Source organism: Pogona vitticeps, chromosome 7, assembly GCF_051106095.1.
Source record: "Pogona vitticeps strain Pit_001003342236 chromosome 7, PviZW2.1, whole genome shotgun sequence".
NCBI lineage: Eukaryota > Metazoa > Chordata > Lepidosauria > Squamata > Agamidae > Pogona > Pogona vitticeps.
Window position 1 is genome coordinate 4,799,621 of NC_135789.1, and position 27,206 is coordinate 4,826,826.

The following is a 27,206-nucleotide window of genomic DNA, read 5'->3' on the forward strand; positions in this document are numbered from 1 at the left end:
AACAGAAATCCAAAGCGGCTTGCTGAGCATGCAACCAGCAGCTTGATCGCTCCGTCAAAAGTTGCTAGGTCGGCTCTAGGACAACTGGGAAGCTTGGGGGGAATAGCCCATGACGTCTTGGTTTGAATAACATCTGGCCGGGAAGGAAATGCAGACAGTCCAGGCCTCCAGTTTACAAAGGAAATGGACTCAATGAATGCTACTGGAAATTTGCTTAGTACGGGTGGTCAACCATGGCTGATGTACAGGCGTGCAATTTGTCGTTTGCTAAACAAATGCCCTCCACCCTCGGCTGTATTTTGTCTGAACAAAACAGCAGCTTTTCTAAGGGCTCTTCCATTTCTTGGTTGTTTCATCTACCTTTTTGAAAAGTTCGACATCGGTTTCAAAAGCAGCCGAGAGAGAGAGAGAGAGAGATGGCAATGCTCTTTCTACTCACAGTTCCTATAGACTGGGCTTTCTCCCAGGAAAAATACTGCATGTCTTCTCAGTTCCGAAGACCCGGAGACTACATGCTGGGCGGCTTGTTTCCCTTCACGGTCTACACCGGCAACAACACAGACCGGATCCTACCTGATACTTACACAGGCAACAGGTAAGGTGGGATCAAACATCAGCCAACGATGTGATGCTGCAGCACACATGGCTAGTCCTCTTCAAGGCCATAAAAGGCCATCCCTCTCCTCTTGTGCTAGATTCTGGGAAGAATTTATAGTACTTTCGAAATACGGAGCAGGCATTTAAAGATGTGAATTTCCAATAGCTTCCGTCTAAAAGTTGGGGACTGTATTGCCCTGTTTCCTCAAATGTGTGAGTTGATTGTCTGCCTTCCGCCAGACTGTTTGCTGTTCCCAGAATAAACACCCCATCCTCTTTTCCCTCGTCGTCTTGCTAATTTCCTTGTATTCCCTTAAATTGTGCTCCAGCCAAAGATACAACAAATCCCAAAGCAAGGACCGTTTCCCTGCGAAATGATTCCCATTCTGCACATTTTCACAAGCGATTCGGAGAAGCTTATCCGTATGATTGTTAAGGATCCATACATATATATATATATATGGACACGGCTAACGAGCTCAAGGAAGAAAATGATCTCTCTGATAGCATGCCCTTCTGGAGGCATCTACCACTTCCCAGTCCAGCTTACGATGTCCAGCTGGCCAACACCAGAAAGAGGAAACTGGGTCTTTTTGAGCGCCACTCAACAAGGCAGGTGTGTTGGATCCTTAAAAAGAGCTCAACTTTAGGATCCTCCAGGCGCCGGAAATAGGGAGGGCAAAGGCATTTAGGAGGCTTTGGGGTGTATATCTTGGGAGGTGGGGTTTGGTTTTCAAACTAGATCCATTGATTTTAGTTAATTGACCCCTGTCTGTGGTCTACAATATCAGCCCATCGGCCGCAGACCTTTTCTTATTCAGGAAAAACAAACGGGCACAGATCATCTGAGATGCTTTCTGCTGCAGGGTTTCAGAACGTCTCACCGACAGAGGTGGGAACGTTCATTACACACTTAACGGTCTCCCCCCCCCCCCAATTTCTGCTTGTTTTCGCCAGTCTCCGCCGGATGTACTATGCTGGATTCATCTGGGCCCTTGGGATGAAGCTGGCGGTGGAAGAAATCAACAACTCCACCGCCCTGCTGCCGGGCATCACGCTGGGGTATGACCTCTACGACACCTGCCGGGAACCGATGGTGGCTCTCCAACCCAGCATGTTGTTCCTTTCCAGAACGGGCACCCACAGCATTGGGGTTCTCTGCAACTATACCGATTACGAGACCCGAGTGATGGCCGTCATCGGACCTGACAACTCGGAACTTGCGACGGTGACGGCTAAGCTCTTCAGCTTTTTCCTGATTCCGCAGGTAAACTGGGGAAGGGATTCTCTACCTTGAAAACTCTGGGAAGGGTCCCCAGAATTGACTTGATGTCAGATTGTTGTTGTTGTTGTTGACAGATAAAGTTGTTTTTATTACGAAACTACCACTCCTCCTGATTTGCAGGAAACACAAATGAGACATATTTGCCATTGCCTACTAGGGTGATCAAAAGCAACCTTGGGAGACCATAGGTGGCCTCAAGAAGGCACAGTCTGCTTAACCGTGCCATGTACAATAATAACAACATAATAATACAGTGGTGCCTCGCTAGACAGTTACCCCGCATGACAGTTTTTTCGCTAGACATTGACTTTTTGCAATCGCTATAGCGATTGGCAAAACAGTGGTTCCTATGGGGGAATTTTGCTGGACAATGTTTGGTCCCTGCTTTGCAAACCGATTTTTGCTAGACGACGATTTTGACAGCTCCCTCCGCGCTCACAAAACAGGTGGTTTCGGGACCCAAGCTTTGCAAGACAGCGATTTAAACAGCTGATTGGCAGTTCACAAAGCGGCTTTCCTATGGCCGATCTTCGCTAGACAACAACGATTCTTCCCCATTGGAACGCATTAAACAGGTTTAAATGCATTCCAATGGGGAAATGCTTTTCGGTAGACAATGATTTCGCTAAACAGCGATTTCAGTGGAATGGATTATCATCATCTAGTGATACACCACTGTATTAGAACTACAGAGTTGGAGGAGACCCTATGGGGCGTCCAGTCCAGCCCTTGTCAAGGAGACCCAGTGGGGAATCAAACTCCCAACCGCTGGCTCCACAGCAGGAAACTGTAAGCTTCAGTGCATGGCAGGGTAGTGAGAGATGCCATTAAAAATACAACTTCAAATCTAGGTTGGCATCAGATTGTTCATCCATGCCACTGTTCCCTTGTTATCTTCTAAGATCAGTTACGGAGCCACCGCGGAGAAGATGAACAACGAGGAACTGTACCCCTCCTTCTTCCGCACGGTGCCCAGCGACAAGAGGCAACTGGAAGCCATGGTCCAACTCTTGCGCGTTTTCCAGTGGAACTGGATTGCCATCATCGGAAGCGATGAAGAGTACGGCCGCGAAGGCATCAGCCTGCTGTCCTCCATGGCGGTGAGCTACAAGATCTGCATTGCCTACGAAGGGATCATCCCCGCAGAAGTCACGGACCCCGATCTCCAAAGCAAGCTGAAGAAGACCATCAGCTCGATCAACGACACCAACGTGAACGTCATCGTCGTGTTCGCCATGGACCGAGCCGTCCGGGAGCTCTTCAAAGCCACACTTGCTTTAGGGCTGAAAAAGAAGGTGTGGCTGGCCACGGAAGCCTGGGTGATGTCCGACGTGGTGACCACGGTCAAGAACATCAGCGCCATTGGGACGGTCATGGGCTTTGTCATCAAGGCCGGAGAAATCCCTTGCTTTGAGGATTACGTGTACCGTCTCTTGGAAGAGACTCAACGCGATGGCTTCTGCCAGGCTTCCCAAGAGGAAGCCAACAAGGTCGGCCCTGACGTCCTCGGGCCACAGTGCGGCATCTGCAACAACATCTCCCGCGAGAATGTGGAGGTGGTCCTGCACCACCAGCAGACCTTCGCCGTCTATGCTGCCGTGTACGGCGTGGCCCACGCCCTGCACGCGGCGTTGCGTTGCTCGACGGGGCAATGTCTAAGAAAGAGCATCACGTCTTGGCAGGTAGGTGAGATGCAACAGTCCATCTCCAGCATCGGGGGGTGGGGGTGGGGGGGTGAGAGCTAGGGAGCCACATCTTAGTACCACAGATCCCAGCTATGGGTTCCCAGATTTCAACTCCCGGAACCTTTGGCTGAGCCTCCTGGGCTTGGAAGCCCAACAAAATCTGGATGGGGGCAACATGATTCGTACCACTGTTCTAGGCAACCAATTCCGCCATCAGTTTTTTCATGCCACCCAGATTGACCCGGTTGCAGGGTAAGGCTCTACTGCACCCCCTTTGGCTAGTGTAGATCATGGTGTTGACCTTGTTTAACTCTTCTTCAAATATCTGAAGATAACACGGAGGCAGCGAGAGGACAAAACCAGGAGAACAGATGTTCTCCAATGTCTGCACTTACAAGGTTTTAGGGAGTTCTCCAAAGGTTTAACAGTGAGAGACTTGGGGTCTTCTCCTGAGAGTCCCTCGTAACCTCACTTCCCCTTCTCTACAGGTGCTGGAAGAGTTGAGGACCATCAATTTCACCGTCAACAACCAGTCACTCCATTTTGCGGAAGATCAGAGCATCAACCTAGGTTTCGAGGTGATCGGGTGGAAGTGGAAGAATAACAGAATCGAACACATCAGTCTGGGGGAGTTCAATGGGAACTTAACGATCAACATGTCAAACATCCAGTTTCACACTGAGGATCGAAAGGTAAAAAGTGGGAGAGAGGATGAGAGATGGGGGAGCCAAGAAAACCCTAACAGGTTTGGGAGATATGGCCTCCAGTCTCCTCTAGGGGCAGAATTTTGAGGTGTTTTCAAGTAAATAGCCCATAATTCCCCATCTTGGGAGAATTCTACCTGTCAGATATCTTACAGACATGTAATGTGGCTCGCCTGGGAGAAGGGCCTCAATTGAAAGGCTTTGAGGCCTAGCTAGGCCTAGATTCTCATTCAGAAAGGAAGCTCCCAGCTAGCACCAGGGCAGGAACAGGAAGCTTGGGCCAAGCTAGGCCTAGCTCAAGGCTCCCAGTTTAGGCCTTTCTCTGAGGTGTCTGTAGGTCTGGCTTGACCTACAGTTGTGAAGATAAAACTGGAGGAAAGACAGGGCATCTGTGGAACTGGGAATGATGTAATAAATAAAATGGCGCCTCTTCTCTCTCCTTCCCAGGCACCCCGGTCGGAGTGCCTCACCACCTGTTTGGCGGGGCAGATCCGTCGGATGAAAGGGTTCCACTTCTGCTGTTACGACTGTATTGACTGCGAGAGTGGGACCTTCCGTAGTTCTTCAGGTGAAAAGGGGTGAGGGTAGTTGCCCCACTCCTCCCCAAGCCCATATCACTCTCACTGAAAACTGGGGACAAACGATTTGGTGATCAGAGACACGGAATGTGTCTCTGTGGCCTTAAGGACACATCCTGAGTTACTAGTCAAAACAACGTTTTGCAATGGGTTTGCTTTGAGGTTTTGTGGTGTAAAACTAAGAAAGCATTCCCATTTTTTAAAGAAAAGTGGTGAACAAGCAAGGCTCTAAAATTGTAACTCCCAGCCTTGGGTGATGGATGGATGGATGGAGGGAGGGAGCTAGGGAGGGAGGGAGGGAGGGAAGGAGAGGGATGGATGGATGGGTGGATGGAGATGGATGGATTGCACCTTTTCTCCATCACCACTATTCTCTTGCAGATGATTCCACTTGTACTCCTTGCCCCGAGCACCAGTGGTCCCCTGCACGCAGCATGCAGTGTCACAACCGTGGCGAGAAGTACCTCTTCTGGTCCGAACCGATGACCGTCGCCTTGGTGCTTGTGTTGTGTTTCATCGTGGCCCTCATCTGCCTCTTGGGGACGCTCTTTCTGAAGCACCTCCAGACACCTGCGGTGCAAGCCACGGGAGGCGGCCTGTGTCTCGTGGCCCTCCTCGGCCTGGCCTTGCTGTGCACAAGCACTGTACTCTACATCGGGAAGCCCACCGCCACGGTCTGCCGGGTCCAGCAGCCCTTGTTGGCCCTGGGCCTCAACCTCTGCTTCTCCACCATTACGGCCAAGGCCCTCCAGATCATGCTGGCGCATGACTTCGCCGACAGCCACCCTAACGTCCTGCATCGCCTCATCCGGACCCACCCGTGGGCTCTTGTGGCCTGGTCTTTCCTGGTAGAAGCCTCCTTTGGCTCCATCTACGTCTACCACACCCCAGCCAGCTTGGTGAAGAATTACAAGCTCCTGCCCACCCAGGTCCTCTTTCAGTGTCTCACCACGTCCTGGCCCATCCTCTTCCTCCTGCACGGCCACAACGCCTGCTTGGCCTTCACCTCTTTCCTTTGCACCTTCATGGTCCAGCAGCCTCCCAAGAAGTACAACGCAGCCCGGGGCATCACTTTCGCCATGATCACCTACTTCATCACCCTGGTGGTCGCGGTGCCCTCCTATGCCACCGTGAGGCCCATCAACCAACCCGCCATCGTGATCTGTTCCGTTCTGGGTGGCACGCTCGGACTGCTGGTCACGTATTATCTTCCCAAAGGTTACATCCTGTGGTTCAAGCCGGAGTGGAACACCTCGGACTATTTCCAAGACTACACCAAAGAGAAGCTGCAGGAGAAGGCGTCTCAAGATTAGCTGCGGAGATGGGCTTCAGGCAGGAAGAAGAAGAAGATGGTCCCTTGTTGGAACTCGGGGGATATAAATTGTTGCAGAAATCTGAATGGACTGTCTTCCTTGGTAGAATCATAGAATAGTCGAGTGGGAAGGAGCCTATTAGCACACCGAGTCCCACTCCCTGCTCGAGGCAGGAATCCAAACCAAAGCAGATCTGGCAGAGGGTTGTTTGTCCATCTGTCCATCCATCCCATCTCTCCCTCCCTCCCTCCCTCCCTCCCTCCCTCCCTCCCTCCCTCCCTCCCTCCCAACCAACCAACCAACCAACCAACCAACCAACCAACCAACCAACCAACCAACCAACCAACCAACCAACCAACCAACCAACCAACCAAACCAACCAAACCAACCAACCAACCAACCAACCAACCAACCAACCAACCAACCAACCAACCAAACCAACCAACCAACCAACCAACCAACCAACCAACCAACCAAACCAACCAACCAACCAACCAACCAACCAACCAACCAACCAACCAACCAACCAACCAACCAACCAACCAACCAACCAACCAACCAACCAACCAACCAACCAACCAACCAACCAACCAACCAACCAACCAACCAACCAACCAACCATGGTTTGTGTTCACATCCAAGATACATAAAAACTAACAACAGTAGACAAGGTACTTAAAACCGCTGTATCAGGACATCAGCTTCATGTTCACACTCCATCAGGGAACTCATTGAGTGACCTTAGGCTGTTCTCTCTCTCTCTCCCTGTTTCCTTTTCAGATCAACCCACCTCATAGGGTTGTTTTGAAGATGAACAGGGGAGACAGCAAGAGTTCCCTGGGGGAAAGACAGGATGATGGAGCAGGGAATCCGACTCAATGGCCTCATCATAGGAACAGACAACGTTCCATCTCTTAACGGCTAAAATTCAGAAACAAGGTGTGAGATAACCAAAAGTGGACTTTTGTGCGAGAAGACTTGGATCTTCAGCTGGTACCTCACTGCTAGTCTCAACTAGAGAGTAGACCTATGGAGTCACTTCTCAAATGGGAAGCCAATATTTAACAGAAATCCAATTGAGTCCATGGGTTTACTTTTCTTGTTGGGCCTCACAATAGGATATTGCCCTTTGTTGTCTATATTTTTAACATACAGTTTTCCAGCTTTTCCAGTATGTGGTTTAGCTTTGTTTGGATTTCCCTCCTGCTTATTTTGTTCAGATGTTTTGCTTCGTGGTCTTCAGTGTGATTGCTAAACACCAGTAGAACCTCTGTTCCCGGATGAGAAACACGTATGTAATTGAATAAACTCTTAAAACAGATTGTTGATTTAACTGACCATTACAGGAAAGAGGCTCTTGGACTGATTTGGAAGGGCGGTCTTTAGAGCAGTGGTTCCCAACCTTGGGTCCTCCAGATGTTCTTGGACGACAAACCCCAGAAGCCTTCCCCACTTGCTGTGCTGGCCAGGATTTCTAGGAGTTGTCGTCGAAGAACATCTGGAGACCCAAATCTGGGAACCACTGGGTTAGACAGTAGCAACCTAAATGAACCCACAATTTGATCTCGTATCATGAAGCTTCCTATGTTCTTATGTAAATCAGTCTGTTATTTGGAACCATGAAGCCCTGAGAGTCCTTGGTTTAGCGATAGAACACTTGCCTTTTTCACAGCATGTTACATTTACAATCTACAGCGTCTCCAAGCAGGTGAAAACACTTTTTAAAAGATCAACACTCCAGCTGTATTGTTCACATTTATTCCTGATTGGGGCTGAAACCAGATCTATTTCCCGGCTTAATGGGAGTCCCTCAATGGGATACAAGGGATTTATTTTTCAAAGGGATTTGAATGCACTGGTTTTGCTCCCCAGTCCATGCAAAGGACATGGAAATAAAGAAGAAGTGAAAACAGAACCTCCCGTTCCTCATGCAAAACTTAAAGCCAAATGTCGCTTTGACGCCTCAGTGGTTGTGCAAAGATCTGCCAAGAAAGATCCAGTCTATCAATGCAAGACTATCTGCCTTCTTGTTTGCTATAAGGAAAAAGAAGGGAGAATAAAAACTTACTTTCTTACTTTAATTGCTGAAAATCACACCCTGCAAAAGGAGAAATAAGGCAACAACTTATTTAAAGATAACACCCAAGGTCTGTAGTTTCCAGAATAACACATCTCTAAAATTCCTCTTTTTAATTAGGGTGACCTGTTTTAAAATTTGCATTTACTTTAACTTCCTCTCCCAACCGTCCATCTCGTTTTATACGTTCGGTGCAGTTTTTATTGGGCGTTATTGTGTGTCTCCTTTTGGGGAAAAGATGGGGAGCTAAGTTTCAGACATCAAATAAAGTCAGGAGCAAATCAAGTCCTCCCAAGGCTTCCTCCGTTTGGTCCTTTCCTAGGCAGGAAGAACCCGGTGGCTTGGCCAGTTCTGTATGAGGTCAATGGGTTGATAAGAAAGCTTGGTTCTAGTCCAGAAAAGATGAAGGCAGAGGCATAGCCAGGGAGTCCAAATCAAGTCCTACCATGGGGTCAACAACTCAAAGAAGGGCAGTACAGTAATATAAAACGAGGTCCTACCAGTCCATAAATGAATACAGAGCTAGGAATTCCACAATCAAGATCAAAGTAATTAGAGTCTATCAGCCAACACAGAAAAATGACTCCATCATCACATGCTATCAAGTCAGTTCTGACTTACGACTATATCCAGCTAGAAAATACTTATGTATAAAATGGTTTACTGTTCCCTTCTTCTGGGGGAATCCCTGGGGACTGTGCAGCTGGCCCAAGGCTATATAGGCTGGTTCTTCTCCTAGGAGGGAACTGAACTCCTGCCCAGCCAGAGACCTCAACCACTGAGTTTATTCAGTCAGCTAAATATCATCCAAAGGCCAGGAGAACCCAATAGAAACCAACCCATTTGAAGGGTAATGCTGGAGGAGGGCTTTTACTGGTATCCAAAACTCATAGCAAGACCCGTGTATGAGTTTTAGATCAACTCAAGCCGGAATTCTCCATAGAAGCTTAAAAGGAGGCTATTCAGGTGATGGTACTTTGGACCCAACCATGAGAAGGCGAGATTCATTGGAAAAGGCCATCATGCTATGAAATATGGAAAGGCTGCAGGAAAACAGGAAGCCAACCATGAGACCCAGTCAAGGAAGCCACTGGGGTTGAAATGGGTTGGTTTTCTGGACTACATATACTATAATTCCCCACTCTGGGAGTTCTACCTCCCTTACGGACAGCTTATAAGGAATTCAATGTGGCTCACCTGGGAAAGAGGCCTTGAGGCCTACCTAGGCCTAGCTCTACACAAGCTTCCTGCTCAGAAAGGAAGTGTTCAGCTAGTTTGAGCGGAACTAGGCCTAGTCGAGCCTCCAAGCCTTTCTCGGCATTTCTCCGATGGGCATCAGATTTAGGTTGTCCGTAAGGTAGGTAGATCTCCCCTTATTATGGCTCAGTTCAAGAAATCCAACATAGCATCCCTAGAAACCACAGCTGTTCATGACAGGATCTTTTAGATGCCACCGGGCAGAATCCTTTTGGTGCTGGTGTGAAGTTCGCACAACTCACCACAGACATGCCAAGGGGCACCCTGGCTGTGCAATCAGCACACTATTAAACACACAACCAACATTTGGCCCCAGCATTCGCCTCAGTTAATGGTGGCAAGTTCCGCAAGCCTTAGGCAAACACAGATTCCGGCCATCGAGTCATCGGTTCGCCCGGCATCGCAAACAATTCGGTGCGAGAGCAAACAGTATTGTTTTTGCAGGCCAGATTTGACCCAGCGGCTGCCAGGTGGCCGACCCCGGTTGTCTCGTTCCTGGTAGGTCATGCAAACGATTCGTTTTGTTTGTCATTTGACTTCTTCGCCTCCCTTTCCCTGGAGAGAGTCGCCAGCCACCATTTGTCATGTTTCGAAAAACATGACAAATTCTCCTTCCAAAAAACCGCTATTCAAATCAGAAATGTGATGATATCCTTGGGTTTTAAACCTCGGAGCTGCCCTGCCGGCCCTTCTCGAGATCCAATCCGCTGGATGAGATCAACGGGAGAAGACCGAGGACCGTCGGCAGAGAGGAGCCAAACCAGGCACACAAGCAGGAAGGGAGAAACGGTAGATACGAATTCGAAATACAGTACAGGGAAGGAACATCAAGGTAAGATGTTGCCTCCTTTCCTTACAAAATTACTGCACATCAGAAATTTTGCACATCAGAAAGGACAGAGAGTGTCCTTTTCATCATTGATGGTGGCTTATTACAGCCAGCCTGGATTCCCAGATACCAGCCTGAAATAGAGTGAGATAATAGCTTAATCCTAAGGGTGATGATGGTGGTGGTGAGCCATCAGGTTAATCCTGACATGTCACATCCTTTTTTTTCCAGGGTTTTCCAAGTGGAGAGTGCTCCGAATTGCCATTCCCTTTTTCTGAAACGGCTCTGGGACGGTGCAGCTGGCCCAAGGCTAACCAGGCTGGCTCTTCTCCCAGGAGGCCCAGTGGGGGAAATCAAACTCCCAACCCACTGAGCTATCTGGCAAGCTATCCTTAACCCTACAAGGTTTGCATTCAGAGCAAATGAGAAGTGAGTGTAAAACAGCATTGGGACTTAATTAGGTTTGGACCAACAGCGATCAACTGGGTTCATTTTGGTGTTGTGGCCCAGCAGGATGCATTTCCCTCAATGCCTGTGACCAACTAAGGCCGTGGATGCTGGTGTCACTAGTGTCGCTCTCTCTGTGGGTCTGGGTCTGCGTTCAGTGACTCCGCTTCGGGTTGCAGTCCGAACTTTACAGGGTCGCTCTCTCTCCTTGGCCCAAACGCAACCCTTCAACAAGGGACAGGAGCGCAAACCCCATAATCCCTTACTATTGGCCATGGCTGATGAAGGCTGATGGGATCTGTTGCCCAAAAGGTGTGGTGATGTGACGGGCGGACGTGTAGAGGATGGAGAAAATGACTTTTCTGGCGGTTCAGGGAGTTACGACGCAAACCAGCTAAGGTGTTCAAGTGACCACAAGGGGAAGGTTGAATACTCCAGAAAAACCTTCCTGAGGTGGGATGTTCTGGGGGGGGGGGGGAGAGACTAGATTTGGTTCCCAACCTTGGGTCCCCAGATGTCCTTGGACGACAAATCCTAGAACATCTGGCCAGGCCAGCCAATGGTGAAGGCTTCTGGGAGTCACAATCCAAGAACATCTGGAAACCCGAGGTTCGGAACCGCACAACTAGATGACCTCTGAGGTTCTCTTAAAATTCTCAATCCTTCCCGTGCAGGCAAAATGGCTCCCAAGTTACTGCTTGGTCTCCTGGCACCCATCCTCTCCCTACGGATGAGTAAGGCGAAGGAAGACGCGCCGGCTACCCGGTTCAACGCTCCGGGGGACTTTATCATCGGGGGGATGTTTGCCTTTCATTCCAAAGTACAGTACCCGACCGTGGATGGGGAGCCCCACTTCCCCGCTTGCTACAGGTGAGTAGGCCTCAAAAGCTGAAGAGAGAAGGGTCTGCAAATACCCACCAGTCGCCAGCTCCTGAACTTGGCTGTTCCGAAGGATCACAGCCCAAGAACCTTGAGATGGGGAAGACGGGCTGGAAGCAGGTCTATGTCTGCAGGGACTATGTCTGAACGGGCCTTTTGGGATCAAATATGGTGGAACGGGTGCTCTGTTGACAGCCAACCTGAGTCCCATTCCACTGGCAAAAGGCATAATATAAGAGGAAGGGAGGAAGGAAGGAAGGAAGGAGTCACCTCCAACGTAGCAATCTCCAAAATGCCCTGTCCTTACAAACTCAAACCAATGGCATCCTTTAGGGAATCAGTCCATCTCATATTGGGGTCTTCCTCTTTTCCTGCTGCCTTCCACCTTTCTCAGCATGATGATCTCTTCCAGAGCATCCTGCCTTCTCATGAGGTGCCCAAAGTAGGGCAGCCTTCATGTCATCAGAGAGATAGGCTTGATTCGATCTCGGAACCCACTGGTTCGTCTTTCTGGCATCTACAAAGCTCTCCTCCAGCACCACACGTCAAACAAATAATTCCTCCTCCCCCCCCCCCCCCCGGGTGTGCTTTCTTTCCTGTCTTGCTTTCACGTTCATACAAGGTTGGCCAGAGCTTGATCAACATGGCACAGTCTCCAAGGCCAGGCGGTGCCACCGCAGTCAAGCCGATTGGAAGAATCTAAAAGAAACCAACTTTGCCATAATCTATTCCTGAAGGCTTTCACGGCCGGGATCTAATGGTTGTTGTGGGTTTTTCGGGCTCTTTGGACGCGTTCTGAAGGTTGTTCTTCCTAACGTTTCGCCAGTCTCTGTGGCCATGGGCATCTTCAGAGAACAGCAATGGCCAAAGAGCCCGAAAAGCCCAGAACAACCATTTGCCATAATCCTTCCTCCCCCCCCCCCATTTTTCTTCCCTTACCAGCTTCTACCACATTGGCTACCTACAGCATCTGGCCATGCGCTTTGCCATTGAGGAAATCAACAACTCCACTTCTCTTCTGCCCGGCATCCGACTCGGCTACGAAGTCCACGACACCTGCAACAACGAGGCGGTGGCCACCAAGCCAGCCCTCGCCTTCCTCTCGAGAGATCCAGAAAACGACGACGCGGCAGCACAGTGTGACTACGCCAACGCCAAGCCCCGGGTCATTGCTGTCGTGGGACCCAGCAGCTCAGCCCTCAGCATGTTGGTGACTCGGATCCTGAATTTCCTCTCCATCCCAGAGGTAGGACGTGAACTCCCCCATCGCTGCCTGGTACAAAAAGGGAAGCGCCTCGTTCTTGTTATTACTTATGTCGTTGTTATGTGCCATCAAATCCCTTTCGACCTATGCCAGTCCTAATTAGAACTGCGTACCATCAAGTCAAAAATCAAGCGACCCTTTCCACACAAGCTACTCTTTTTACAAACTCCCGTTCTAATGCCAGGAGAGTTGCCCCTTTTTCCACGCCTTCTTGCCACCCAGTATTAGCGGCGCGGGATCCTAGAATCACGGGACTGTGCAGCTAGAAAGGACCCCCAAGGATCCTTGATGTTCAATCCCCACCTACGGAGGAAACCCACCACTAGACCGTGCCTACAGAACTCTATTGGGCTAGTGGGCCGAATCCTTCCCCCTTGTCTCTGTTTTGAGGGGCAGGAGATCTGGAAAGGGCTGGTTTGAAAATAAGTAACTAGAAAGCACCTGGATCTTAATCTTGAAGGCCCCCAAGGGCAGAAAGTGGCCCCTGAGCCTGTTTGTCCCCTTTGGGCACCCTGTTGCCGACCCTTGCTAAGGAATTGTCGCTGCCAGTGATTCAAGGTGTCTCTGAAGGTGATCCTCATTGTCTGCACCTCTTCCTACCTTCTTCCAGGTAAGCTTCGGGAGCTCCAGCAGCTACCTGAGCGACCGCCAGACCTTCCCCTCTTTCTTCCGAACCATCCCCAGCGACAGCCGCCAAGCGGACGCCATCGTCCAGCTCCTGAACAAGTTCAACTGGAACTGGGTGGCCGCCTTGGCCACGGACAACCTGTACGGCCGGCAAGCCCTGGAGATATTCACCCAGGAGGCCCTCCTGAAGGACATATGCGTGGCGTACGAAGCCATCCTCCCCGACGGCCTGAACCCATCAGAGCAAAACGCCAAGCTGATCGACATTGCCGACCGGCTAGAGAACTCGCACATCAACGCCACCGTGGTCTTCGCCTCGCCGGAGGAAGCGAAGGCGCTGCTGAGAGCGGTGGTGGCGACGAGGATCACCCGAAGGGTGTGGATCGCCAGTGAATGTTGGTCGGCCTCCCCCAGCGTGGCCCTCATTCCAGGCATCAGCAACATCGGCACTCTGTTTGGGATCGCCATCAAAAGCGGAGCCATGCCAGGCTTTGCCGAATACGTCCAGAACCTCCTGGCCCAACCGTGGCCAGGCCGGACCACGGAGGAGGAGGTCAACGAGCAGTGTCCCGAATGCGGTTCTCTGACGTACGCGAACTTCTCTCGCGCAATCCAGAACTCAAGGTTCTACACCATGTTCAACGCCTACAAAGCGGTCTACGCCATCGGCCATGCTCTCCATCAGCTGCTCCACTGCGACACCGCAAGCCGGACGTGTGACGCGGACCGAGAGGTCTACCCTTGGCAAGTGAGTGAGAGGAGGGTGGGGGAAAGCACGCCAGGATCGCCCTGCGCTGGTTCTGTCTGTGTTGGGGTCCCCTCGTGGTAGCCTCTCCTGGGGAGGAAGCCATCAGACACCTCGTGGCCTTTGGTGGAAGTGGGTCCCAACCTCGTGGCTCCAGGTGTTTGTGGACTACAATGCCCAGAAATCCTGGCCAGCGCTGCTTGGGGTGAAGCCTTCTGGGAGTTGTAGTCCAAGAACATCTGGGGACCCGAGGCTGGGAACCACAGAATCTACACTCATCATGGGAGACCGCGAGATGCCTGCTTTGGTCTTGCAAAATTCTCTACCTATAGAGGTGCACTAGGCCCTTTTCCTCCTAATATTCACAAGCCACGGTGGTTAAAGTGCAATACTGCAGCCAAGACTCTGCTCACGACTCGAGTTGGATCCCGGCGGTCAGTAAATTGAGTACCCAGGTCACTGCAGGGGTGGGAGAACAACGTGCAGGTTGCCAAATTAAATTGGCCTGCAGCGTCAGAACCCAAGAGGTATGAGTGGCGTAGGTAACTGATCTCAGAGAAAGGCGCTCTGATAAGTATCGAGGTCCCAAACCGATCAGTTTTACATCAGTTAGATTTAGCAAGGATGTAATGAATTCTTAATTCAAAAGACTCAGGAGAAAAGAGACAGCGAAACATTGGTGATGAGTTGATGCATCTATTTGGGATGTTCCTTAGCTGGCTTTGCACTGATCTACTCCCTGCTCTTCGTAGCTTCTGGAGGAAATCGCAAGGGTCAACTTCACTGTCGAGTCGGAGCCCGTTTATTTCACTGAGACGGGAGATCCACCGACGGGTTACGATCTGATCCTCTGGGACTGGATTCCCCCCAAGAACCACACCTTTGGCATCGTCGGGAGTTACGATGCCCTGGAGAGGCAGCTGACCGTCAACGAGTCAAAGATTAAATGGAACACGGAAGACGGCAAGGTCAGAAGGAAAAAAAATATTGTGGGAAACACTCCCCCTTGATCTGCGGGATCGGTATCCGCTGATTCACTTATCCACAGACTGAAAATATTTTTTTTAAAAAAGGAAAGAAAAAAATCCTAGAAATATATATTTTTAATATGAAGTTATCAGAAGTGGCCACTAGAAGGAGCCAGAGACCGTGCTATGTGTTGTGTTTGCTATAATCCACATTTTCCAGCATCTGTGGGGGTGCTTAGAAGTGATCCCCTATGGATATAAGGATTCTACTGTATAACACTTTCTTATTCTGATCTCATTCAAACCGGACTCTTTTCATCAGGCTGGTTCCTCTGAGCATGGCAAAGTTTAACACACAAATTCTTCACTTTTTGCCTGTTCCATTGTATTATTTTTCAAAGATGAATGAGAAAATGGCTCCAGACTTCATTAAAAAAAAAACCCTCAACCCTCTGCTTTAAAAGTAACTTTTAAAAGTAACTCGGAGACTCCTTGTCATGAACCAGGGGTAAGGGACTTGGTTCTACCTGCTTTGCTGAAAGACGAAAAGTAACTTGTAATTCATTCATTCCAAACTCTGATGTGAAAGAGGTCTTTCATTCTTTCTTCTTCTGCAGCTGCCAGTTTCAAGATGCACACAGGAGTGCAAACCGGGGCAGAAGAGATGGCTGAGAGGCGAACACAACTGCTGTTACGAGTGCGAAGACTGCCCGGCTGGTTCCTTCCAGGACCAAGCCCGTACGTTTCAAGCAGATATTCTGTGGGTGGTTGGGAACCAAGAACTGTTCACTTAACCAGAACTTACCCAGTCCCTTCAGTGAAGGGGTTTCCATCTCAGAGCCAGAGGTTAGGAGTTCAAATTCTCCACTGGGCCTCCTTGAGAGGGGCTGGACTAGATGACCCCTTAGGGTCCCTTCCGGCTCTGCTGCTTTAAGGCTTTAAAATCACCTGCCAAAGAATAAATGTGTACAAGTGGTATATAGAAAAGAGTTTGGCACAGCAGGTGCCCAAATGGCTGTCCTTGCCCCAGAAGAGACCCACCCAGCTCTGTGGGTCTCCGCCAAGAAATTAGGAGCGGGTCTTTTGTCAGGCTAACAGCCCTTAATTGCTTGTTCAAGGCCATACCCATCAACTACTCTGCATGGCTACAAAGATGGTCTGCTGCACATTAAAAGTCCGTTTTAGGGACATCTGAGTTTTTTCTGTGGTTAGGAAACCCGTCCTTTTCTCTCTCTCTCTCTCTCTCTCTCAGCTACAATGAAACTGAAAGCCAATCTTAGAGGTCAGAGGGCATTTTGAGGGGGGTGGTAGTTGAGATCATAGTGTCTGATGCTCAGAAAGCCCCAGGGCTCCGATCCAGCAAGGCCAGATCCTGCATCACCTCCCTGGCTGGTGTCCTTCCACCAAGTTGATGTCCATGATAACAGCTCTATCGCTGGGATCCAGACTTTTTTTGGAGGATTGTATCACCCCCTAGGAGCCTCTCTTCATCTTCTCAGATCTTCTAGAGAGGCCCTTCTCTCCGGTCCGCCCCTTTCCCAAGCTCGTTTGGTGAGGACACGAGGCAGGGCCTTCTCGGTGGTGGCTCCCAGGCTTGGCCCCAAGAAGCCAAGTTGGCCCCCTCCCTCTTACCCTCCCATCATCAAGCAAAGACCTTCCTCTTACAGCCTTCTATTAAGCCATAAATCATCTCAGGAACGCTGGCTTTCCAAATTTACAGATTTTTCAAATGTTTTCCGATAGTTTTTTCAAACTTGATTGGCTCTCAACCTTAACACCCGCGTCATGGGTTTTCGAAATGTGGTATTTACATAGTGTTTTTAAAATCTGCGGTCTTTCCCTGTGGTGAGCCACCCTGGGTCCCCTTGTGGGGAGAGACAAGTGGCATATAAATAATTTGAATGCACGAATGAGCGAACCAACGAACAAACAAGGAAACGAATGAGCGAATGAATGAATGACCGAACTGGCAGGCATTTCAATGCTGGTGACCCAAGAGGGTTTTTCTACCCCTAAGGCCAGCCAGCCAGTTTCTGGAGGCAAGGTAGACAGGCAGTGTTCCCTAGTGTTGCAGCTTCCCATTATGCCAGGGGTCTGCCATGTCATTTTTTCACCCAGATCCGACCGAATGCACCCCCTGCCCTCAGCACCAGTGGTCTCCCGCCCAGAGCACCAAATGCTTCGACCGAGCCGTCGAATACCTCGAAGTCACCGACCTCCTGGCCACCATCATGGTGGCCTTAACCGGGCTCGCCCTGGCTCAGATGGCGGCCGTGACGGGCGTGTTGCTCCGGCACCACGCCAGCCCCGCCGTGCGGTACATGGGCCGCTTCCCCGCCTCCGCCGTGGTCCTCTCCTCGGCCTGCTGCTGCACCAGCTGCTTCCTCTTCGTCACCAAGCCCACCGACACGATTTGCAAGCTCCGGCAGCCCATCTTCTTCGGGAGCTTCGCCGTCTGCTTAGCCGCGCTCCTGGGGACGGCCGTCCGGCGCTCGGGGCTGGAGCAGACCTTGAAGCGGCGTTGGCTGAGGAAACATCACATGGGCTTCTCCATCCTCCTCAACACGGCCGTCCAAGGCCTGCTCTGCCTCCTCTGGTATTACTGGAACCCCCCTTCCTTGGAGGAGAACACGGAGTTGGACAAGATCCTGCTGCTGCAGTGCGAGGACAGCGCCTTCCCCGGCTTCACCACTCTCCTCGCCCATGTCTACTGCCTCGCGCTCTTCTGCTGCTTCTGCTCCCTGGTCGGGCAGGGCGGGAACCGGATGGACCGCAGGGCGACCAAAGCCATCAACTTCGCCGTGGTCCTCATCCTCATCATCTGGACGCTCTTCCTGCCCGCCTACGTCACCTCCCAAGGGAAGTTCGTTGCCCTGTTTCAGATCTTCGCCGGCCTGGCCAGTATCTTGGCCATCTTTGGGTCTTGCTACTACCCCGTGTGTTACGTGGTGCTCTTCGCCCCACACCTGAACACCGACGATTACTTCAGCTGCCTGCCTCAGGACCCTCCGGCCGACAAGGAGAAACCGAGCGCCGCAGAGGCCAAGGGATAGGTTTCTCTCCGTACTTCGGACCCCCACAGAGTCTCGACCTGGAAAGGACAGAAAAGGGCTCTGACGAGGATCTCAGTTGGACCACCCGCAGCCCTTTCGTCTGGATGCAGAAGCAGGCCACTTTGGCTGGAAGCTGGTCAGGAACGGGCTGCAGGTTTGCAGTCTTCTCTCTCAGCGGCATCTATGCATGTGCCATTCAACATTTCTGGACTACACACCCCACAATTCTCCATTCTGGGAGCTCGCCAGTCACTTCCTTTCTGGACAGGAAGCTTAGGTGGAGCTAGGCCTAGCTAGGCCTCAAAGCCTTTCCATCCAGGCCTTCCTCCCAGGTGAGCCACATTCAGTGGTCTGTTGGTGTCTTGTCTACTGGGTGGGACTCCCCAAACAGAGAATGATGGGATTTGTAATCCTAGTTGGAAAACGATTCAATGAAGGAATCTCCCTGCATGACGGTGGGTGTGAAATTTCAGCAAGACGATTTCTCAGGACTTGCCGTCAGCCAGACGAGGAACCCCCAAGGACTGGATCAGACCTGCAGTCAGAGGTTGCTCTTCCGTACATTAGATCCCTCCCGAAAATTAAATAATTCACACCTTTCTTACTTTATCCAATAGGGCATCATAGTTGTGTGTGTCTATGAGTAAATACTTTTAACCGCTTTGAAAAATGTGCAATATTTTTGTTGTTGTATACTGTAGGACAACCCCCCCCCCAAAAAAATCTCACTGCAGTTAACGAAGTTGTTTTAAACACAGTAATTCGACAGGCTGAGGCACACATTTTCATTCAGGCCAAGAAAAACTAAACAATTGTAATTATAAGCTTTAAAATTTGTAAGTTCTTTTTGGTCCCATCCTTTGGCCTTCGGTACTACCCGCTACTGGACTGAGCCCCTCCCGCCCCCACCCATGAATTCAGTTTTGGGGCTAAAGGGAGCTTGTCTTTCTCAGTGTTCAGCCTCCACAGACCATCAGTTTGGCCCACGTGTGCATGTTTCGCGCCTCGAACCTTCACCACAACGGAAGAAAAAAAAACAGGAAGGTAGCTTAGTCACATAAAATTAAAAGCTTTTTTTTTTAGTGTTTAAAATAGCATTTACACGTAAGCAGCTATATATTAACTATACAGACAACTTGAGTTTTTCATACAATATCTACAAAAAGGAAATAATTCAAAGAACGCAGAAAACATCTAAAATGGGGAACAGTGTGGTTCACCCCATTAAAAAGTCAACCTTGGAGGTGAACCAGTTGTAGGACTATTAATATTCAGAGGGCAAGAGAGAGAGGTCCCCCCCCCACCTCTGTTTTCATCAGTTCTGTTTTTAAACCTTTTAGTTTCTCCTCTAATGTACATATACTCTTTACACGTACTGTATTTCTAATCTCTGAATGAATTAATCATTCTTTCCCGAGTACTCATTACAATCCAGTTTAATGCAAATTTCAGGTGGACTCAAACACAACCCAAAAACACCAGGACTCTTCTGAAGTTTGACAGACCCAAGGTGGGGACACCTGGCCGAGAAAACCACAGATCTCGGGGGTGGGGGAGTCAAGGATCAACATATAGGGAGTAGGTCTGACTTGACTGATCACATTTAGATAAAATGCCTAAGGACAGATTGCTTTGAAAGACAATTGAGGACATGGGGTGATCAAGAGACATTGCTGGGAAGGGGAAGACCAAAGCAGCATTTCTCATTATGAAGACAGATGCAATCCTTGGAATCTTATCTCTGTCTTCACCTATGAAATTTTGCATCTGTCTTCACCTTAAGGCTCCAACCTCACCATGGAATTCATTTGGACAACTTACTTAGCAATATACTTATTTAGGATTACACCTAAATGCTGAGCACCACAAAACAATTCCTTCGTCATGCACGAACCACAGAAACAGATACATCCTCTTTTAAAACTCATCATTAGATGGATCTCACAAATATCCAGGTAGCTTCTTAATGGGGAAACAACAACCGAAGAGCGTAAGAGGACTTGTTTCATACATGATACTTTTATGTTCTGAGGATATGGGGCTGGGGGGGGGGGATAATTATCTCCTGTTTGAGGCTCACACCTGCCTGAGCACCTCCGGGACATGACTTGAAAAGGGACCTCTGTCTGAAGTTGTAGAAAGCAACAGAACATATTAGACAACACAGACCAACCCTTGATGAAGGACCATCAGAGCCCTTTGTAAAAACATCATGTGACTGTTTTATGAGGTACAGCTAATTCTTGATCTTCCGGTTCCTCTCTTCCTTTGGTCCCATAAAATCCAGTCCGAGTCCTCCATTCCTCAGAAAACAAGGAGGGTGGAAAGGAAGGGATTGAAGGGATTCTTGTGAAAATGAACACAGCTGACCGGCTGGCTTCGTGAACATTTTGTCATAAAGCCCTCTTGTTTTCCCTAATACCAACTCTCTGTCTTTCTCTGCTGTTCATTTAGCTCTCGCCTTCATCTTTCTTTTCTCCCCTCCTTCTCTCCTCCCTATTAATTCAGGTTTTCCCCAAGGAGCCCTTTTGATCAATTTTTTTGAGAATGTTTTTGCAGATTCTCAAAACATTTGCAGAATTGTTTTGCTCAGGAGATTTTTTTCGGTGGCGGGAGGGAAGAAAGTGACAGTGAGGGGGGGGAAATAATGGGCCAAGAGCTGCTAAGTGACTGTTGAGGATACTCTCCTTCAACGTTCGTTCCACCAGAACAGTCCTCACCACTGTTTTCCTTCCACGCCGATGATGTTTGAGGTTGAGGTGCCTACGGGATTCTGGTCTGAAATTCTGACCCGTCGGCATGAGCAATGCCAGGCAAGGTAGACCCAGCGTATGATTCACTACAAGGTCAGCCCTAATTTGCTACAGGGAAGGCCTTCAGCTCAGTAGTAAAGCAAGACCTTTGCAAATAAAAGATGCCGAGTTCAACCCCCATGCCCTCTGCGGGGACAGCTGGAGGAGAGTCTGGTTGGAAATCCCAGACAGATACGGTCAACCAAGGCAGAAAACACCTAGCTAGATGGATAAGAGTCTGATCTTTCGAGAAGGCTGATCCTCTGATGGTTGGTGACTCCTGATAGGGTGCTGAATGCGCTCCAGGCTTTTAGCCAGAACTTTAGATGGAGCCATCTAAGGGGTTTGGAGCCTAAACCAGCTTCAGCACCATGGAGAGCTCCTGGAAGAGTTCAGACGCCTAGCCTTGCCCAAACAGCAGGTGACTCATCATCTCATCCTCCAGCCTGGTGGTTCCCCAGATGTTCTTGGACCGCAGCTCCCAGAAGCCTTCACCTCTCGCTGGGCTGGTCAGGATTTCTGGGAGTTGTAGTCCAAGAACACTTGGGGACCCAAGGTTGGGAAGCACTGTAGGGAAGCAAGCTATTACAGAAAGCGTGGGGAACCCCAAGAAAAATAGGCTGCTGGCTTTAGTCATAACAACTCCACATCCTCTGAAGGTGCATTTCTTCCAAAAATAATAGAATAGAAGACAAAATGGCGGGTGGGGGGGAATCCCAAGAGTTTTTGGAAATCAACTAGGAGGTTTAAAAATCTTTGTCAACTTAGTGCCCTCCTGATCGGTTGAACAGTTAAGCTCCATAGTTCCATGGCTGGTAGGAAAGCATGCCACCCAGAGCCACAGAAAAGTAGAAATTCTATTGGGAAAAAGGTTTTCCACAAGCAAAACTACACAGCGATTGTCAATCCAAAGTCACAAACTCCTTCCACAAACGCACATTGCCATCACAACCAAAAGCACAACGGAACGCTTCCCATTCTGATTATTTTCGACTGCCTTGATGTTTGACTTTAAAAACACACATGCGTTATACGAAGGGGTGAGAAGGAATGAGACCCATCAAGAGGCCGCCCGCTCCTCCCCCAATGCAGGAGGGCTGACACAGGGTTGCTCAAATGTCAGAGAATACAGTCCAAACAGAGGCAACAGAGAGCTCGTCGTTGGAAGCTGTCGTTTCTTAAGTGTTAAAAGACATCTGATTGTCACCTTAAGTGCTCTTCAGAGCTCCCGTAGCTTGCAAGAATGACTCTTTTGGGATTGGTCTGCCTTCTGAGCAGCTGATCGGCCCAGGCAGCCAATAGGAAAGACTGGGTTATTCCCATTAAGGTAGTGGCTGGAGGTGAGGCAGAAGATGTCCAGAGTAACATCTCATACAGGGATATATCGAGCACCCTCCCTTGGCTGGTGGAGCATCCCTGGAATTCTCCTCCGTTCTTTGTGTTTGTTTGCTTGCATGCACTTTAAACACTACAAGCCAAATGGACACATTTTAGCATTTAAAATGTATTTATTTCTTGCCACACACATTCTCTTATTTTGTCATGCTCCAGCCCAAAGTTTGGAAGTGACCATGCTCACTGATTGGATCCTGCTGCATATATGTAGATATTAAATATTATATATATATATACCACCTGAAGGCAGAACCTGCATCTTTTCCTGCTAAATTATATACCCATGATGTCTGTGCCATTCCCTGCATCATCCCATTTTTTATGGCGCACAATCCTGAAATCTCTCTGCTGTTTATCTATTTTTTCATTCTCTCACCCACAACTGTGGGGCCAAGGTTTGAAAGTGTGTATGTGTGTGAATATGCAAAACCCTCTAATTGCTCGGAGAAAGGGGCAAGGAGGGAGGTTCAGTCCATCTTAGCGCCTTGTCTTACATCTCAAGGCTGAAAACAAGGGAAAAAACCACCCAAAAACAGCCAGCAGAAGGCAGAAGCCACTGGACAAAATGAACAATTTCAGAATGATCGTCCTCAGAGCAAAATGTACCTGGCATTAGAGAAAGGACTATTTTTTTTTTGATGTTCTGGATCACAAATCCCTTAATTCTGTAAATTCTGTAGTCAGCATTTCTGGGTTTTTTTTTTTAATTCAGTATTTTCAGCCAGCGGATAAATGAATATGTGGATACTGATCGCACGGATGCGGGAATTCCTACTGTATATGCTGTTTTCAAAATGGGAGGGCTCCCCCCCCTTAATATTGGAGGTGGGCTCCAAAGTGCTCAAGAACCCAGCATCCTGCTTCCAAGTTTGCTGGGCATAATAGACCAAAATCCAGAAGACAAGCAGATAAAACAGGAAAATAATTTGGAAAGCGTTGTTTATCCGTTGCCTCCCTTTACTATTTTAACACCATCGACATCTCAGCCTCTTAAGATGCTACAGGCTTAACTCCCAGTCACTGCAATAAATAAATCTAAGCTCTTTGTAGAAATGTGGTGTGGTTTTCTAAGCCATCATTGCTCCTTTTTGTCCGAGGAAAACCTCATTTTGCTAAGCAAAGAACGTGGACGGGCTAATTAAGGAACCAAGACTATTCCACACGAAGGGCCGGCCTCTAAGAAGCAAAGGAAAAACAACAACAAAAAAACCATCAGAGCGGAAGAGGAAGGCAATCAATTGAACCAGTGATTTCCTTGTTAAAAAAAATCTTAGATGTAACACATCTTAGATGTTCAGTGGGACACCTTGTTCTGTACTAGCAAAGACCGTACAATGCTTCTCTCCCCCCTTTTAACCTTCAGCTGGGATAGGATAAATCATATTTAACTCCTTTTTCTCCGTTTAGGGGTTATTTCAGCTTCTGAGTTTTTTCTCTCTCTTTTCTTACATTCTTTTAAAAGGTACAGAGGCTCCATTCTTCAAGTTAATAAATTAATATATATATATTTTAAAAAAACTGCCCGGAGGGGCAATCTGTTGCAACAGAAAATACCAAAACGTCTTAGCTCACCTTAAAGGGTAGCAAGTTTTATGCGACGTTAAAGTCCACAGTTTGCAGACCAGGAGGGAGACACTTCTGCCCACAGCGCTGCTGACGGAGGCTGTACTCAACATCCATCTGAAGAGTGGGCCCCAGGCCACAATAGCTTAAGCCCCACCAACGTGGCCAGCCTTAAGGCGCCACATGAGTCTTTGAACATTTCGGAATCGCCTCTAACAAGGGTGTCGGTTATTTTTGCAACATGCTCTACATCCTGGCCCGTTTTAACGAAAAGAAACCGAAGGGCAGGTCCTAGCGCCCTCATAACCTCAGCTACAACCTTAGAACTGCAAAGCGGGAAGGGATCCCGGAGATAATCCAGTCCACCAAGGTCTACCTGGATCACCCGTGCGAGTCAGGAGGCGAGGCTGAGGAGCCTGACGCCGAGAGAGGCCCGGAAGGAGACGACACGAAACCGGGCCTTCTCGGCGGTGGCTCCTCGCCTTTGGAACAATCTCCCTCCGGGAATTTGCGCGGCCCCTACACTGGGCATCTTCAAAACCCAATTAAAACATGGTTATTTATTCAGGCCTTCCCTCCAGCCAATTCTTGATTCTCTTCTTCTTATTGTCCTATTTTTTAGTTTATTCTAGTTGTTTTGTATTAGCTATGTATCTGTTGTATTTTATTGTTTAATTTTATATTGGAAGCCGCCTAGAGTGGTCCATCGGCCCAGATAGGTGGGGTATACAGTGGGGTCTCTACTTAAGAATGTCCCTACTTAAGAACAATCCAACTTAAGAACAGCTCCATTTGCTAAATTTTGCTTCTACTTGAGAACAGAAATCCAAGATAAGAACAGGGAAAAAAACCTTTCCTGCTCTTTTTTTAACCTTAGGTCATCTTAGGTTAAAAAAAATTCTCCCCCTAGTGGTAGAGTACGTATTAACCAGCTTTGCATTAGTTCCTATGGGAACTAATGCTTCAATGTACGAACGCACCTCTACATAACAAAAAAACAGCCAGAACGGATTAATTGGTTTTCAGTCCATTCCTATGGGAAATTGTGCTTCAACTTAAGAACGTTTCAACTTAAGAACACCATTCCAAAACCGATTAAGTTCTTAAGTAGAGGTTCCACTGTAGTTTCTATGGACGGAAAAGAGCAGATACGGATTAAATGGTTTTCAGTGCATTCCTATGGGAAATGCAGATTCAACATAAGAACTTTTCAACTTGAGAACCACCTTCCAATACGGATTAAGTTCTTAAGTAGAGACCCCACTGTAAATCAAATAAAGTAAGTAAGTAAGTAAATGCGGGGTTTTGTGGCTCAAGGCCCTCAATGGGTTGCCCTCCTCTTTCAGACATGCAGCGCAAACAAAGGAAGAAACCGGTGTGAACGCCAATACCCCATTTCCCAGGCGGAAAAGGCCTCCCTCTCAATCCAGCTGCTCTTCCTTCTCTGGGTAAATGCAGGGTATAGGCTTTAGTGCAAAATAAACCCTGAATAGCAAAGCAAAAATAGACCGAATAGAACATGCCGGAGCTTCCTTGAGCTCCCAGAATGCACTTCTTCTGCCTAAGCCACAGCCTAGATTCTACTGGGAGCAAAATCTAAATTTTACTGCTCACGGAAGTCCTTACAACTTAGCAGTAATCACAAGCCTTTTCCTTATCGGAGCTCGAAAACCCAAACCAAACAGAAACAGATCCCCCCCCCCCGAAGAAGGGAAAGGGGGAGGGGAACCTACATAACCAGAACACTTCTTTTTTTGTTTCTTTTTAAAGGTGCAAATACGCATGAAAGGGAGAATCATCTGTAGTGGCTCTTCCCTTCCCCCTTTCCTATTTCCCTTCCTTCGGAAAAGCATGACCTAAAACGCGATTCCTCGCGCAACCCCGGGGGAAACACAGTTTTGTTGCACTGAAAAGGAGTGCCGCAGGAAACCAAGCAAGAAGGAGGTCATCATCATCATCATCACCACCAGCATTATGTGGGAAGCACATCCATCAACCACATTTGGAACGAAAGAGAAAGGCCGGGAGAGAACGAAAAAAAAAAAAGTTGGGAGAGATTTCCGTCAATTTGCGGATATTTAACAATTCCGCAATTTCCCTTCTTCATTGGCTTGCGAAACACAAATTTAGAGTCACAGCGATTTGACATGCAAAAGAGAGTCCCAGGAGGTTTTCTTCCGCTTTGCTCGGCCCTTCTTTCTATCCCAACGGGTGGCTTTTGTCCTTTCCCATGTCCGACGTTGGTCCAACAAAAGGAAACCCCAAATTCGCGTGGATTCGCTTGAAGGCACTTCCGTTCACATAATGTCCACGAAAAACTCGCAAGGGTTGCCCATGGCCTTCTGGAAGGACTGGCGGCTCCCGGTCAGCTCGGGAGGCACGGAGCTGAGTTCCCGCACGGGGGGCCCACCAGGGGGGCCGCTCGTCCCGTAGACCTTGGACCCCAGCTTTGGGAAGGTGTAGAGCGGGGGCACCCCCGGGGGCCCATACGAATGGTGGCTGCGAGGACTCCTCTCGCTGGCGGTGGCCGAGAGGTGGCTGCGGTGGCTGAGCTGGCTGGGGGGCCGCTCCCGCCGCACCACGCTCCCCCCTCCCCCGCTCCGGGGGGCATGATCCGACTCGCTGCCACTGCCGGCCGACTTGCGGTCTTTCTCCCAGTTCAGAGCCCTCCGGCTGTGCTCGCTGTTGCTTCGGTTGGAGCCGCTGCTTTTACTCCCTGGAGTGGGTCAAGATGGGAAAACAGGGAAGAGAGCGGCCGGTTAAATGAACAGGCAAACGTGGATGAGCCGAGCATGGCATCCTTCGCCCGTCAACATCTCTCCCTTGAAAAAATGGACACAGGATATCGACAGTGCAAGCATCCACACGACGTTGACTCTTGCATGCTACCGACGGCTACAGGGTTCGGGATGGGGAGGATCACTGGGGCACAGAAAGATGCAATTTGACCATGCATGGAGACTCAAGAGAACAGCCCAAAAGCTTTGGGAAAGCAAGGCAGGGACCCGCTTGTCAGTAAAAAAAAAAAAAATATGGAACCACAAACACAAGCAAAGCAAAGGTCTGGTTGAAACCAACCAACCCTAAACTTCAAGGGCAGAGAAGCACTTCCTGATGACACTTAGTCTGCGAAGCTCTGAGATTCCTA

At 49.1% G+C, this 27,206-nt stretch overlaps 3 protein-coding genes across 6 annotated transcripts in view; 2 read left to right on the forward strand and 1 right to left on the reverse strand.

Moving 5' to 3' along the window:
* The first annotated feature begins 105 nt into the window (after positions 1-105).
* On the forward strand, positions 106-7,483 carry TAS1R3 (taste 1 receptor member 3). The gene is made up of 6 exons (XM_020782014.3): positions 106-595; positions 1,555-1,864; positions 2,785-3,564; positions 4,056-4,259; positions 4,719-4,839; positions 5,231-7,483. The coding sequence occupies exons 1-6, from the start codon at positions 417-419 to the stop codon at positions 6,160-6,162; spliced, it is 2,526 nt and encodes an 841-aa protein (XP_020637673.3). The 5' UTR covers positions 106-416; the 3' UTR covers positions 6,163-7,483.
* A 3,968-nt stretch (positions 7,484-11,451) lies between these two features.
* LOC110073127 (taste receptor type 1 member 3) lies at positions 11,452-18,308 on the forward strand. The gene is made up of 6 exons (XM_078379071.1): positions 11,452-11,642; positions 12,594-12,897; positions 13,526-14,290; positions 15,040-15,255; positions 15,873-15,993; positions 17,374-18,308. The coding sequence occupies exons 1-6, from the start codon at positions 11,452-11,454 to the stop codon at positions 18,306-18,308; spliced, it is 2,532 nt and encodes an 843-aa protein (XP_078235197.1).
* Positions 18,309-19,357: 1,049 nt separating this feature from the next.
* The window catches only part of DVL1 (dishevelled segment polarity protein 1), a 58,849-nt gene continuing 51,000 nt past the window's right edge, over positions 19,358-27,206 (reverse strand). For 3 of the 4 annotated variants that reach the window (XM_020782304.3, XM_020782303.3, XM_072977618.2), the window contains one exon: positions 19,358-26,774. In XM_020782304.3, the coding sequence (XP_020637963.1) occupies positions 26,356-26,774 (419 nt within the window). In that variant the 3' untranslated portion in view covers positions 19,358-26,355. The remainder of the gene's footprint in view (positions 26,775-27,206) is intronic. The other variant, XM_020782305.3, reaches the window with a different exon arrangement.